Genomic DNA, 12,983 nt, shown 5'->3' on the forward strand with positions numbered 1-12,983 from the left:
ACCCTAACCCTAACCCTAACCCTAACCCTAACCCTAACCCTAACCCTAACCCTAACCCTAACCCTAACCCTAAACCCTAACCCTAACCCTAACCCTAACCCTAACCCTAACCCTAACCCTAACCCTAACCCTAACCCTAATTACATACGGAGTGCACGTCATTCCAACATCTCTCTACTTACCCTTGAACAGGTCAGTCCAGACGATTTTCGTTCAGTTGGGTATCTCTTGTCGAGGTGTGATGACGAAGGGGAACGGTTGAGGCCGCCTGTCCGTGCAAGTTAAACCGAGGAACGGTGTCAAAGCACGAATAGCCTCACAACAGGATGTTTCCATCAATACTATCAGGTGAAGGAATGATTACTTTCCCGTCTGGTTCGGTCGCCTTCTCGAAGTGGAAGGCCCACAACAAGTTCGCCATGGCCAGAAATAGCACTTCTTGAGCGAAATTTCTACCCGGACAGATTCGGCGACCGAAGCCGAACACGGGCGGGTCTGGAGGAGGCGGGTCGGCTAAGAACCTTTCCGGTTTAAAGAGCTCGAAGTCTGGGTACACTGCTGGATCTCTGCACATACTCCTAGTCTTCATCAGTAACATCAATCGACAGGTGGAGGATGGCCGCACCATTGGTTTGCGAAGACGTAAGTACCTTTCCGGATTCGAAACTGCTTATATAAGAAATCCTAGAAACGGGTCAGGCAGCCCATCATATCGTTGGCCCAGGGAAAGCATACTTCAGACGCTGTGTGCGGTAGACCTGTGGAATTCCTCAGGGTTGTTGAACTGACATTTATCTCAGATGTCACTCACCAGCTGGTAGTACAGGTCTCCATCGAAGGGTTTCTTTCATTACTGCCACGAGGTATGGCAGCTTGCTACGATGTTCAAAGGTCGGAGGCCTGTTTCCTGCAACCGTGCTAACTTCGCCTTGTGCCCGTTGGTACACTTCAGGGAAAAGGACCATAGCCATCACAAACCAGTGCAGAGTATAAGGCGTCTATCGCACGGTCAGATACCTGATATGGGGACACAAACATGTCATACAGTCTCCACGCCTGCACCGCTACCGAATGAATTAGCGAAGGTCATGAAGACGTGGTGCGACTCACTATAGAGAAAAGGACGTCCATGCGATCTCCGCGTCCGAAATGCCATCTGTTCTATCGCGCATACGTGCGCAACTAGCGACAAAACCCGAATCGCTCTGGCGCCAGTCAGACAGCACAATACAATGCTAGTAATGGGCAGTACCTGTCCTGTGAGCCCCGGCTGAGCCATCTCCATAAAGAATTTGTCGTTCTCGTTAAAATATCGGGTTCCAAACTGCTTCCACGGGCTTAGGCTTTCAGGGAGAATGTCAAGTGAAGGCATCAAGTTAATAAGAAAGGTGGCCGGAGAGGCGGCATCTCCGAGCACTTCAAGCAGTTTCCAAACTCGGTGAATGTTACGCCTCTGGTTGACTCCTCCTGCATCGCGACCATACAGAGCTTCGTATGCCAATGCCCCACTAAACTGCGTCAGTTCCTCCCGAAGCTGCATTGGATCGACATCGGGAAGCCGCCGTAGTAATTTTGCTGTGGCATGCTCGTAAAGGGTGCGGTAATTGTCAAGCGCTTGGATGTTGAAGTTCTCATGTGCCAAACGGCGACATCGTCGCCAACTGTGCATGAGAGTAAAAAGGGGCAACCTGTACCATCCAACGGAGTTCTCACCGATCGTTATAATTATCAAACGGGAAAGACATACGGCGCAGCATATAACGCACCTGCCTCGCTGTAAGTGTTAAGACAAAGAAAGGAGGCCGGGACAACGGACCATTGGAAGTGCGGGTCTATCAGATGTCTGTACGCTCATCTTGTCCAGGATATCGACAGCAACGTCAGCGCGGGTGATGACCAGGAATTTCTGACCGGCAGCAGAAAGCGTGAACCAGCCATCGTATAGTTTGCTCCATTCATCGAACTTGCGAAAGACAAACTTCGTTGGAAGATCAAGGGCGGAGCCAAGAAAAGGGAGTCCACGCGGACCGGGAGGAGATGGCTCAGCTTTACGCTGGAGACCGAGCAGCAGGCACGCAAACAATGCGGCAGGAATGAAAAGCCAGCTGACCGACATGGGTTATGGGTTATGGAGTTTCGAAAGGAACAAGATGTTGCGGGGTTTGGTGGCCTATAAGTAGTTTCAGCGTCGGCATCCTTGGGAATGGTTGACGGCAAGGTATCCTGTGAGCAGTCGGGCCCGCACAGGTCTGCGTAATCTGCTTACAATATGTTTGCATGGTTTTTGAATGGGACAGCGCCCGGTTTCATGTGAAGTGCCTAGGCCGGTACCCTTGCAAGACATGCTGCACAGGAAACTGAATTGGAGAAGCATCCGTCTGACACCCGGTAAATTCGGTCGCGTGCGGTAACAGTATATACTTGAGAGCTAGAGCTTGAATGGGGTGAGGGAATAAACAACCGCGATTGGCAAAGCAAAGGAGTAAAAATTACGATCTAAACATCTTCAGAGGGTCCTTCTTCCGTCCACTTCCGCGTCCACCTCTTCCTCCTCGTCCGCCTCGCCCCCGGCTCTTTCCTCGGTTTCTTCCATTATCCTTGTTGAATGGGACGAACCCCAATTTATCTTGTGAAATTTCCTCGCCCACTACATTGGTGTCAACTGCGGCGATGCGCGGAATGAGATATGAAGGGATATGCTTCATGTGAGACTGAATGCGCTGCGGGTGTAAGGGTTTGTCGTGTCTGAGGTATGCCAAGTCAAGTGGATTGTCCTCGAAATGCGCCTTCACGGGCGCGTAAGCTAAATGAACGCCAAAGCCATGCGAGACGCACCTTCAACTTTTCTGACTTCAGAATTTCCTCCTTGACCTCCTTGATCCTCGCTTCCCTGACCGCAGCCCGTGTCACGGCACGCATCGCATCTCCAGCACGGTATCTGAAAGCCTCGACCTGCTTTTCCTCAAACGTCCACTCTTTGATTCCACCACGATTACTCTGATCCTTCAGAATCCTGTCAAACACGTTTTCGTCTTCTTTCGCTCCAGGCAGGCTGATGATCTTATTCTTTCCCCAGTGAGCGAACAGCACAATGAAGGAAATGGCGATGCCCGTTTTTCCCGCACGCGCAGTGCGTCCGATCCTATGTGTATACGCGCGAGACGTAGGAGGAAGGTCGAAGTTGATGACACACGAAACATCGACAAAATCAATCCCGCGCGAAACACCATATTCTTTGTCGGTGCGCACTCTGGATTTACGCTTCTTTTTGTTTTGCGACGCAGGTTCCGGCGAGCGCTTACGCTTGAGAGAATCGCCGGTACTGCTCTCAATAATCGCGTCTTCATCTGGTTGGGTTGATATCTCTGTTCTGTATGAGCTGGGGCACATGAACCAGTGTGGAGGACTGACCCGTGGTTTGCTCCTCCACAATCACCGTATCTTCTTTTTTGGTCTGGTCTGCCTCCTCTCCTTCAGCTGCTACGCCACTCTCGTCCGTCGCCACCACATAGTCGTAGAGCCCGCTGTTGAACTCCTGTACGATATGAAATCTTGAGTTCAACGGGAGCTCCGCGTCGAGCACACACGCCCGTATTGAAAACTGCTCGAGGAATAGTTTCAATCGGTAGCACCGGTCCGGTGAGTTGACGAATATGATGCATTTGCCTCGTATGAGGCGTAGTTTAAGGATCACGTAAAGGAGAAGAAACTTGTCTTCTTCCGAGCAGTGGACACTGTACTGGGAAAGTGACCTTGCGACATCTGTGTCTTCCAGCCGGAGAATTGCCTGAACATAGGTCAGATTTCTAGTAATTTATATGGAAGAGGCACGTACGGGATTGCGCAATACCATCCCTCTCAGTTGTTCGACATCCTCTGTCATCGTTGCGCTCATCAGGAAGCTTTGATAAATATTGGGCAAGTAGTCTCCCTGAAGCAGTTTGCGGACATCTGCGTCATGCCCGTATGAGAGAATTAGATCAGCCTCGTCGATGACAAGAGACTCGACCGAGGCAAGAGTAAGGTATTTGCTTGAAAGGGCGGAGAGGACTTTAGAGGGCGTGGAGATGACAATATCAGGAATCTCCGTGAGAAGCGTTCTGACAAGCAGTGTTATGAATAGGTACATTGCACAGCGACGAGATCTCACTTTGATAACTGCGCCCCAGCAGCAATATTGGATACCATGACTTCATTTTGACAATACTTCAGCGCCCCATCCAAGAACTTTTTGACCTGCTCCGCCAATTCCCTTGTGGGCACCAAAATCAAGCCCCTAGTTGCGTGCCTCCCACCTGCGTTCCTCGCTTGTAGTATTCTCTGAGTTACTGGAAGGCAGTAAGCGGCTGTTTTTCCCGATCCTGTGCGTGCGCGGGCAAGAATGTCTCGTCCTTCAAGAGCGAGGGGTATTGCGCGGGCTTGAATTGGAGTTGGTCGAAGGAAGGAAAGATCAGCAAGGGCGCGTAGAAGACGAAAGTCAAGAGGAGGTGATATTGACGTGAAAGTTTCTCCACCTGAGGTGGATGCTTCTGGTTCTGGTTCTGCCATGTTGAATATAAGAGGGTATACTTGACCGTTGTATCCTGTTTCCTGAACTGATGCTCAAGAGGTCAGGGACTGCAACCGGCGCTTCAACTTTTTCAGTGAGCGCTTCGGAGCCGAGTTCGGCCGGATGCGGAGATTACCGCCGAAGAGGACCCTAGGAAAGTAGCGAAAAAGGTTGGAACTCTTATCAACGACTAAAACGGCCAGCAGCGTGACTCGGATTTTCACCTCAACCAGATAAAACACCCCATTCAAGCGTCCCCGCTAGGTTCATAACTCTTTGAACAAAAACATGGCATCCAAGCAGTCAAAGGGCCGTGTCCTCCTCGCCTACTCTGGCGGCCTTGGTATGCTCTTGAATCACCAATGCTTTCAGCCAGCTCACCGAAACCAACAGATACCTCATGCATTCTGGCATGGCTCATCGAGCAGGGCTACGAAGTTGTCTGCTTCATGGCTGATGTCGGTCAAGAAGAAGACTTCGTTGCTGCGCGTGCAAAGGCACTCAAAGTGGGCGCACTCAAGTTCCACCTGGAGGACATGAAGCGCGAGTTTGTTGAGCAGCTCATTTACCCGGCGGTCCAGGCCAACTGCATCTACGAGGGTGTCTACCTCTTGGGGACGTCGTTGGCTCGACCCGTTATTGCACGCGGGATGATCAGTGTTGCCGAAAAGGAAGGTTGCGAGTGCGTACGTTCCAGCTTCCGTCATGAAGCTGTGCTCATGTGGGTGATATTAGCTTCGTCTCCCACGGCTGCACTGGCAAGGGCAACGACCAGGTTCGCTTTGAGCTGGCCTTCTACGGCCTCAAGCCCACCATCAAGGTCATCGCCCCCTGGCGCATTCCTGAATTCTACAATCGCTTTGCTGGCCGCTCCGCGCTGCTGGCATTCGCTGCGGAGAAAGGTATTCCCGTGGTACAGACCGCAGCTAAACCTTGGAGCACGGACGAGAACCTCTTTCATATCTCATATGAAGCCGGCATCCTCGAGGACCCCGACGTTACCCCGCCCGCGGATATGTGGAAGCTTACTACTGACCCACTGAAGGCGCCTGCTGAACCCGAGCGGCTCCAGATTGTATTCAAGACCGGCCTGCCCGTAAAGGTCACCACCCAAGACGGGAAGGTCTATACAGACAGTGTAGAGATCTTCCTCGCGCTCAACACCCTGGCGCGTAAGCACGGCGTGGGCAGGATCGACATTGTTGAGAACCGCTTCATTGGAGTTAAGAGCCGCGGCTGTTACGAGAGCCCTGCAGCGACGATCCTGCGTAGGGCACATATGGATCTCGAAGGTCTCACGCTCGATCGCAACGTCCGCGCGCTGCGGGACCAGTTCGTCACTGTGCAGCTTTCAAACATCCTGTACAATGGGTACTTCTTCTCTCCCGAGCGAGAGTTTGTGACTAGCTGCCTTCCCGCCTCCCAGCGCACCGTCAACGGCACCGTCCGCCTTGCACTCTATAAGGGTAACGTCATCGTTGAGGGACGTTTCTCTGACGAGGTCAGTTTCATTTCCCTTGATGATTCACAAATACTGACGACTGGGGTTCCAGAAACTGTACGATGAGAAAGAGTCTTCCATGGATGAATTGGGTGGATTCGAGCCCACCGATACCACCGGTTTTATCAAAATCGAATCCATCCGTATTCGCAAATGGGGCGCTGCCAACATCCAGAAGGGCCAGGCAGGCACCGCACCCGAGGACGTCTACGGGACCCGCTTGTAAACAGCTGTTTTCCGTCACAAATTGCACCCCTTACGTTGTGCATGAGATAGTGTATGATATGTCTCGTGCTTGATCATCGTCCGAAAGACTTCCCACAGTGAAATTGATGGTCTAATACTGCATTGCATACGAAAGCTGGTGTGTTTGTAATACAGTGGATGCGGGTATCACGATGACGGTGTATGTACATGGGTAAATGCCAGATTCCTTCCTTAATTATCGAGATTCCTCAACCGCAGCTCAACGAGGAACTCCTTGTCCCGTACGGTCTGCACCCACAGCCCGATAAGCTCGAACACCCGAATGAGCAGGAGGGTTTGACAGAGCGTCATGACCCAGAAAGGATAAATCATGCGATCTAGGGGTTGTTGAGTTAGGTTACTGAATAAAAAGTATGTTCTACGGGAATGAGGACGCACAGAGCACAATGGGATGATCGCTGCAGAATCCCAGGCGAATTAGACTTCTCGCCAGGTATGCGGGAAGGATATTCGCCCCAAATCCTGTTATAATGAGTGGAAATATGACGTTTTTGGTTAATGTCCAAGCTTGCGGGTTGGCCCAGCTATTTGCACGAGCCTGCTGAGCAATTAGCATGTGATGAACACGGAACGCAAACCCATACTTCATCTATCGCCTCCATTATGGGCGCGCGACGTAGCCTTAGCAGCCGGGCTGCAATTTGGCATAAGACCACTCCAGAAGCCCAATTCTCCACGACATGGAAAACAGGTGTCCGTAGAGGGTGGACGACGAACTTGACCGGCAAAATTACATGCAACTCGAGCGCGATACCGGCAAGAATCGGGAGAACGATATAGAAGGCGAACATGAGCCAAGTCATTTTAATGAGCCAAAGGGAACCTTTGATCGCCCGTCCAGCAAGCACGGGGAACGCTGACATGTTCGGCCGACGGGCGACAACGCGATAGATCGAACGACCGAAATAGAAGCCCACGGTGAGAATATGAAATCCGACTCCGAAAGCATAGACGTCATGCACCTCGCGGTCAAGAAGACCATCGAGAAGCACTCTTCCAGTAATAAGAGGCGCCGATATAAACGCCACCAAACCAGCCATGCCAAACATCCATATTAGGAAGCTGAAGATCATGACACGACGACCAAAGTGAGGAGGCAGAAATACGACTGTGTAGTCGTCCTGCGGGTTTCGTCCATGTCGTCGGGCCTCTTCGTCTTGACGATCCATTCGTTCACGGGCCGCTTCGTCAATCGGGTGACCATTCGCGTCCAAAGGAATTACGACTCGAACACGAGGAACCAACATAATTTGATCATTCGCAGGCACCCGGAAAAGACCTCCGTCAGGTTCCAATGCCACAGCGCCTTCACCATGTCCCAACAGAAAACCGAAGTGCTGGGGATGTTCCTCCTCGGGGTGACGTCCGCCGAACATATACGAGGTTAACCTTAGTCGGATTGACAAAGCTTTCCAAAGCCGCGTGGCAATATCCTTTACATATCGACGAAGGCGGAGCTTCTTAACCGTTGCGGGCACCACAATGTGAACGAAGAGGAGGTCAATGGGCACTTCTGACAGAGGCTGACTGAGACAATGTGAATCACTCCTCGAAGGTTGTTTGGAAAGAAACTCACTGTATTTTCCAACGGAATGGGAGAAGACCCTGGAAAGGACGAAAATGCCGCATGAACCAAATAACACTGCCGATGCCGACAAAGACCACAAAGCAGTACATAAGGGCGCTCGTGAATAGCTTGCGAAGCTGAGATGCTGCTGGACGACTTAGTATGTCTTGGATCGGTGAATACTGTGGATCTTGGGGATCTTTGAGGAACCACAATGCTCCAGGTCGCATGATTTTCCGACAGCCGTCGAGCAGCATAGCGAACTGGAACATGACTGCACCATATGAGGTAACGTAAGAGGAGTAATAAGAAACTTACACATCGTGCCAAGGGTCCAATGAATGAAGGTACATGTCACGGGAGCATAGACCGCGAACGCTACCCTCTTCACAATAGTCGCCTCAGGAAACAGAGGCATAGCGCAGAGATCGAGAACAATGCCACAACCCAAAGGGAACAGTACGAGCTCGATCACGATGAAGAAGGCGACCTATCACTTTGTTAGACGTTGATATAATACAATATTAGAACTGCACCTTCGTAACCAAAAGCTGCTGGTGCAGACTGTTCCTCAAACTCTTTGCAAATCCCTTGATACGCTCCTGTTTGACGCTCTGCATCCATATTCCAAGTCCAATAGCGATGAGGGAGTATCCCAACGAAATTGTAAACGCCCTACTGAACGCAGTGTCTTTTTCAACGAAGAGCCTGAACTGTTGGCTGTATGTCTTGCGCAGATCCTTGAGATGGGGTTTGATATGGCGAAGGAATGCCCCAATCGTGGCGAAGCTTTCTTCTGCAGAAGGATGTGCGTCGAATGCAGAGTCGAAGTAAGACATGGCGGATGCCGAGTAGCTTTGGATGGTTGCATTGACGCGTGGCCAAACAATATTCTTGAGAACGTGCGTTGCAGGAGTAACAGGGGCACGACGGGGAAAGACAGTGGCAGCCGCCCTCAGACACACCTTCCATACACCCAAGGTGATTGCTCTAAGAGGGGATGGGGCAAGAAGACGGGCTAGGCCGAAAAGAAGTGTGCGGGTAATGACTGCGATAACATCCACGACGGGATCGGTGAAGATACGAATAAGCTTGATGGGAAGATTAATAATAAGGAGGGCCCGTCGATGATCCAGCTATCCATGCACATTAGGAATGGCAAAGAAATTGTCCATAACAAAAACTCACCGAGAGTAGAGCAGCAGATTTCCCGATAATGAAAGGCAAGAAGACAGCCGCCCCGATGAATACATCGAGAATGCACATCATTAGCGCAACATTCTGGAACAGCTGGTGTATTGGACCACGCATGCCAACGGCCTCCAACGCACCATCCATGTCATCGTCGCCGTCTCTCGCGTCTCCTTCCCCAGCTGCAATTTCCGCGACATCATTATTGATGACCATTAAGGGCTGCGGCTCGTCATCCACCATTCTAGGCTGTACAGGTGGCAGGGCTGGGGCTGGGGCCGGAGGCGGCAAAACGTCTTCTTCCAACGGATTGGCCACATTCACGGTAAGATCACGTCCGGGGGAATTGAGTCGGTCATGCTCGGACGGACGTCCAGGGTGCGAACCCTCTGGTGGTGCTTCATTGGCAGAGAGGTCTGTCTCTTCGGCATCTCCGAAGTAGTCCATATCCTCAGGAGCACGATAGTAGGCTCCACCGGGACTGTCCACTCCACGAATATTCGAGGCAGAGGTCGATGCCAGCGGTGTGGCATCATCGCTTTGTCGATGGACAGAGCGATGGATTGGCGTGGGTAATGAAGGCGGTAAACCTGGCCGACGAGGTGAGATGCGATTTGGAGAACTGGGGTTAAGCAAGGGAATAGAGCTCGATAGCGTAGGTGTCATAGGGGTTTGAATGGTAATTCGAGGTGGTGGTGGAGCACGTTCTTTCCCCTTCTCTTGGGCAGGAAGAGTGAATGGATTAGTCTGCGCGTTGCTCAAGTCGCCACTGTCCGTCTCATGCTCGTCGTCAGAGTCACTGCTGTTTGGAAGCGCCTCAGGGCTCCTCCATGGGGTCGGCGGTCGCTTCGCAGCGAGGCGCGATCGACGAACATATGATTTCCTCCGTTCTCTGAGAGCGTCGACGTGACTTTGCAACATGGGCAGGGAATTCGGTGGTTCCCTCACAGCGAATTCGTCCCCAGATTCATCGCCGTCTTCTCGTGTCCTCTTAACTCCTCGAATTGACGTGTCCCATCCTGTGGATGCCGATCTTTGCGGTGCCCTTGCCATGATTTCATCAGGCAAATCGTCGCTGCCATCTCCGGGGGTAGGATGCTTCAGCGTTGCCGCGCCTGAGAGCGAAGGTCCCATGTCCGCCAAAGTGATCGTCCTGCGTCTTTTCACAACAGGCCCTCGTTCAGGACGAGGGTTCGACCAGGTGGGCGCTCTCGCCTCCGGTAAAGAGTTTGATGACGAGCCAGAAACTTGGTGTTTCAATATTGAGGAGTTGACGGAGTCGTCCTCCACTACTTGCCAGTCCGAAGTTTCGGGGGAATGAGAAGGTAGGCTCGTGACTTCGGGAGCGGGGCTCGCACTCGGGACCATGTCGTCGTGATCGAAAGAGGCATCGGAGACGGTTGGTTGACTTGCAGACATGTGCAACAAACTCGGCATGTCCTCCCAGGTGGGTTCGTCTGAGTCAGAATCGATGACTGCTTGGTGCGATGCTCGGTCCGAGCCATCTTCATAATACAGAGCTTTTTCTGGGGGAAAATACGTACGGTACTCGGCGGGCTCCGCCTCTCTTTCGTCGGACATCAGCGAGGTGGCAGGCGGTATGCCATCGTCAGCCTCGTGCTCTATGAGATCCTCAGGCACCACTTCGGAAGCCACTTCAGCTATCTCCGCCTCCTCCTCAAGGATCTCCGCCACAGGCTGCTCCGGAATATTGCCCGGGACTTCTGCAGGATGTATCGCCTCGGCAGCAGCGGCAGCAGCCATTACAGGCGCAATAGCCATGGCAGCATCCTGGTCGGCCTCATCTAGTGCTTCACCCTCTCCCAGCGCCAAGTTGTCGGCTGGAGCATTCTGAAAGATCCATTCGCGGAGTAGGAAGAGAGAGAGAAAGAGAAGGACGATCACGGAGGTGATGATTTGTCCAGTGAAGATGTCGGACGATAGGGTGCGGAGAAGTGGGTGCAGGCGGTTCTCTGGCAAGACAGTTGATGTGCTATTCAGCCCCTCGGTGACATTGGCAACGATAGTGCTAGTGTGATTGGTCATTGGAGGTAGACGCCCAGCGATGAACCAGGACCTGGCGGATTGCGTCAGCAAGGTAGGCACAGATCCAGCAGAACTGGCGTACAGTGCGTCCCCACTCCAGAAAAAGAATCTCCATGTCCAAACAGTGGAGTATGGCAGCATTGCCAGCCAGACAATGCCGACCAGCGCACCTCTCAAGGCAAGGAGTCCTGCTGTGGATAGCTGTACTGAAAAGCGCCGAAGGAAAAGAATAATAGGTAGTCGTTGGGGCATCTTCGAATCATACACTGGCTAATAGTTAAATGGATGCAGCAAGGTGCATTCAAAACTTCTTACCTTTGGTGAAAGCGAACTTGTGTTTGCAAACGTCGCATGTTGTCTTCTTGGAGTGCGCGAGCCATGTCGCCAGACATTCTTGGTGGATGTACCTGATGGTGCCGGAGCACTTGCAGGGGTGGAATAGCGGTTGGCTAGCGTCTCCGGGAGCAGCGCATATCCGGCATACGTCCTCATCTGTTGTTAGGAGTTAGTTCTTGATAATATCGAAGAGTGTTTAGTGTCCTTACCTGGGTCGGTGTCCATGTCAATCATATGGGTGCCTGATAGAGTATATTACACCTGCGGGTGCGTTATACCCCGTAGTGTGAATTACAGTGCTAGTGGACGTCTTAATAGACGGTCCTTGGTGGTAAAAGGAAGAAGAGGATGTGGATGAGTGATGCCCTTTAGCTAACGGCCCGCAGAGGACACGACCACAATTCAAGGACCAGCCGAGGGCGATCAGCTCGGGTCACGGCCGTCGCTCTACTGCACGCGATTCTATGAGAGGGCGGAGCCGAGCGGATGCATTTAACCCCGGCTAACTCTTTTGCCCCATTCAAACCCTCCCTTGGTGCCTCAAACGAACAAGTCACTCTAACGTTCAGTTGCTTAAAAATGTCCGACCACGATGATGAAATGATCCTTGATGAAGGTATATGCGTGCTTAATACGTTTACTTTCGGGCTCATAGCATCTCAAATCAGAGGACGGCACGGTTACGCGCAGGGGACGCGGCTTTCGAGAAGGTACGCGTTAAACGAAATATGGAGTACACCAATTAAACACGTCGTGGCAGGCACCTCTGGCGAACTCAACCGCACGGAACAACAGTTCGACAGGATAGACGTTGGGGGTGGTAGAGAGGGTGACACCGGAAAAGCCGCGCGATGTCCGCACTGTTCCCTCCCATTCCCAGAGTCCATGTTCATATCTTGCTTTAGCCGTGGAAGGATGGATCATTTTCGTCACCGGAGTTCACGAGGAGGCATCGGAAGAAGATCTACAGGACAAGTTTGCAGACTTCGGTGAGATCAAGAACTTGCACTTGAACCTGGATCGTCGGACAGGTTTTGTGAAGGTATTTCCAATATATTCCGTGTCCTTCGTCATCCCACAAATACATCTTCCAGGGCTATGCTCTGATTGAATACGACACATTCAAGGAGGCAAAATCTGCCGTTGATGCTTGCGACGGGTCAACGCTGCTGGAGCAAGAGATACACTGCGATTTCGCTTTCACGAAGCCACCACCGACTATCCCAAGGGGTCCTATGAGAGGAGGTCGAGGTGGGGGTGGCGGACCCCGTCAGCGTGGCCGGAGTCAGAGCCCGGGGCGATGAAGAGCGCTTCTTCTCGTCGAATACAGTAGACGATTCCTGTCCTACACTCACACGCCGTATCCGTGCTCTGTGGACGGTTGCACGATCCATGTAAAACGACTTTATAACATTGTAGTCTGTCCATGCAGGATGAAGGAACATGGGAATGGTGACTCGGTTGACTAGTCTCTTGAGGACAGAGTTTCTTGTTGTTTTCGCCATTCGCCACAATCGCACGGAAGC

At 52.0% G+C, this 12,983-nt stretch overlaps 4 protein-coding genes across 4 annotated transcripts; 2 read left to right on the forward strand and 2 right to left on the reverse strand.

The window, feature by feature from the left end:
- Window positions 1-86: 86 nt before the first annotated feature.
- On the reverse strand, window positions 87-2,130 carry DACRYDRAFT_25598 (cytochrome P450). The gene is made up of 10 exons (XM_040774234.1): window positions 1,817-2,130; window positions 1,714-1,766; window positions 1,253-1,661; window positions 1,111-1,205; window positions 1,046-1,064; window positions 812-998; window positions 736-758; window positions 626-684; window positions 321-578; window positions 87-268 (listed from the first exon to the last, which is right to left on the reverse strand). Exons 1-10 carry the CDS (start codon window positions 2,114-2,116, stop codon window positions 214-216), a joined length of 1,458 nt encoding a protein of 485 aa, XP_040623464.1. The 5' UTR covers window positions 2,117-2,130; the 3' UTR covers window positions 87-213.
- A 359-nt stretch (window positions 2,131-2,489) lies between these two features.
- Window positions 2,490-4,575, reverse strand: DACRYDRAFT_85684 (DEAD-domain-containing protein; the record flags this gene model as incomplete). The annotated part of the gene is made up of 5 exons (XM_040776743.1): window positions 4,151-4,575; window positions 3,836-4,100; window positions 3,412-3,787; window positions 2,836-3,365; window positions 2,490-2,786 (listed from the first exon to the last, which is right to left on the reverse strand). The coding sequence occupies exons 1-5, from the start codon at window positions 4,546-4,548 to the stop codon at window positions 2,490-2,492; spliced, it is 1,866 nt and encodes a 621-aa protein (XP_040623465.1). The 5' UTR covers window positions 4,549-4,575.
- Window positions 4,576-4,791: 216 nt separating this feature from the next.
- Window positions 4,792-7,844, forward strand: DACRYDRAFT_25600 (argininosuccinate synthetase). Its single transcript, XM_040774235.1, has 6 exons — window positions 4,792-4,892; window positions 4,943-5,231; window positions 5,285-6,050; window positions 6,103-6,634; window positions 6,696-6,855; window positions 6,902-7,844. The coding sequence occupies exons 1-4, from the start codon at window positions 4,838-4,840 to the stop codon at window positions 6,274-6,276; spliced, it is 1,284 nt and encodes a 427-aa protein (XP_040623466.1). The 5' UTR covers window positions 4,792-4,837; the 3' UTR covers window positions 6,277-6,634; window positions 6,696-6,855; window positions 6,902-7,844.
- Window positions 7,845-12,009: 4,165 nt separating this feature from the next.
- DACRYDRAFT_25601 (RNA-binding domain-containing protein) lies at window positions 12,010-12,892 on the forward strand. Its single transcript, XM_040774236.1, has 5 exons — window positions 12,010-12,073; window positions 12,126-12,167; window positions 12,218-12,310; window positions 12,363-12,499; window positions 12,552-12,892. Exons 1-5 carry the CDS (start codon window positions 12,037-12,039, stop codon window positions 12,759-12,761), a joined length of 519 nt encoding a protein of 172 aa, XP_040623467.1. The 5' UTR covers window positions 12,010-12,036; the 3' UTR covers window positions 12,762-12,892.
- The last annotated feature ends 91 nt before the right edge of the window (window positions 12,893-12,983 follow it).

Source organism: Dacryopinax primogenitus (genome assembly GCF_000292625.1).
Source record: "Dacryopinax primogenitus strain DJM-731 SS1 chromosome Unknown DACRYscaffold_29, whole genome shotgun sequence".
NCBI lineage: Eukaryota > Fungi > Basidiomycota > Dacrymycetes > Dacrymycetales > Dacrymycetaceae > Dacryopinax > Dacryopinax primogenitus.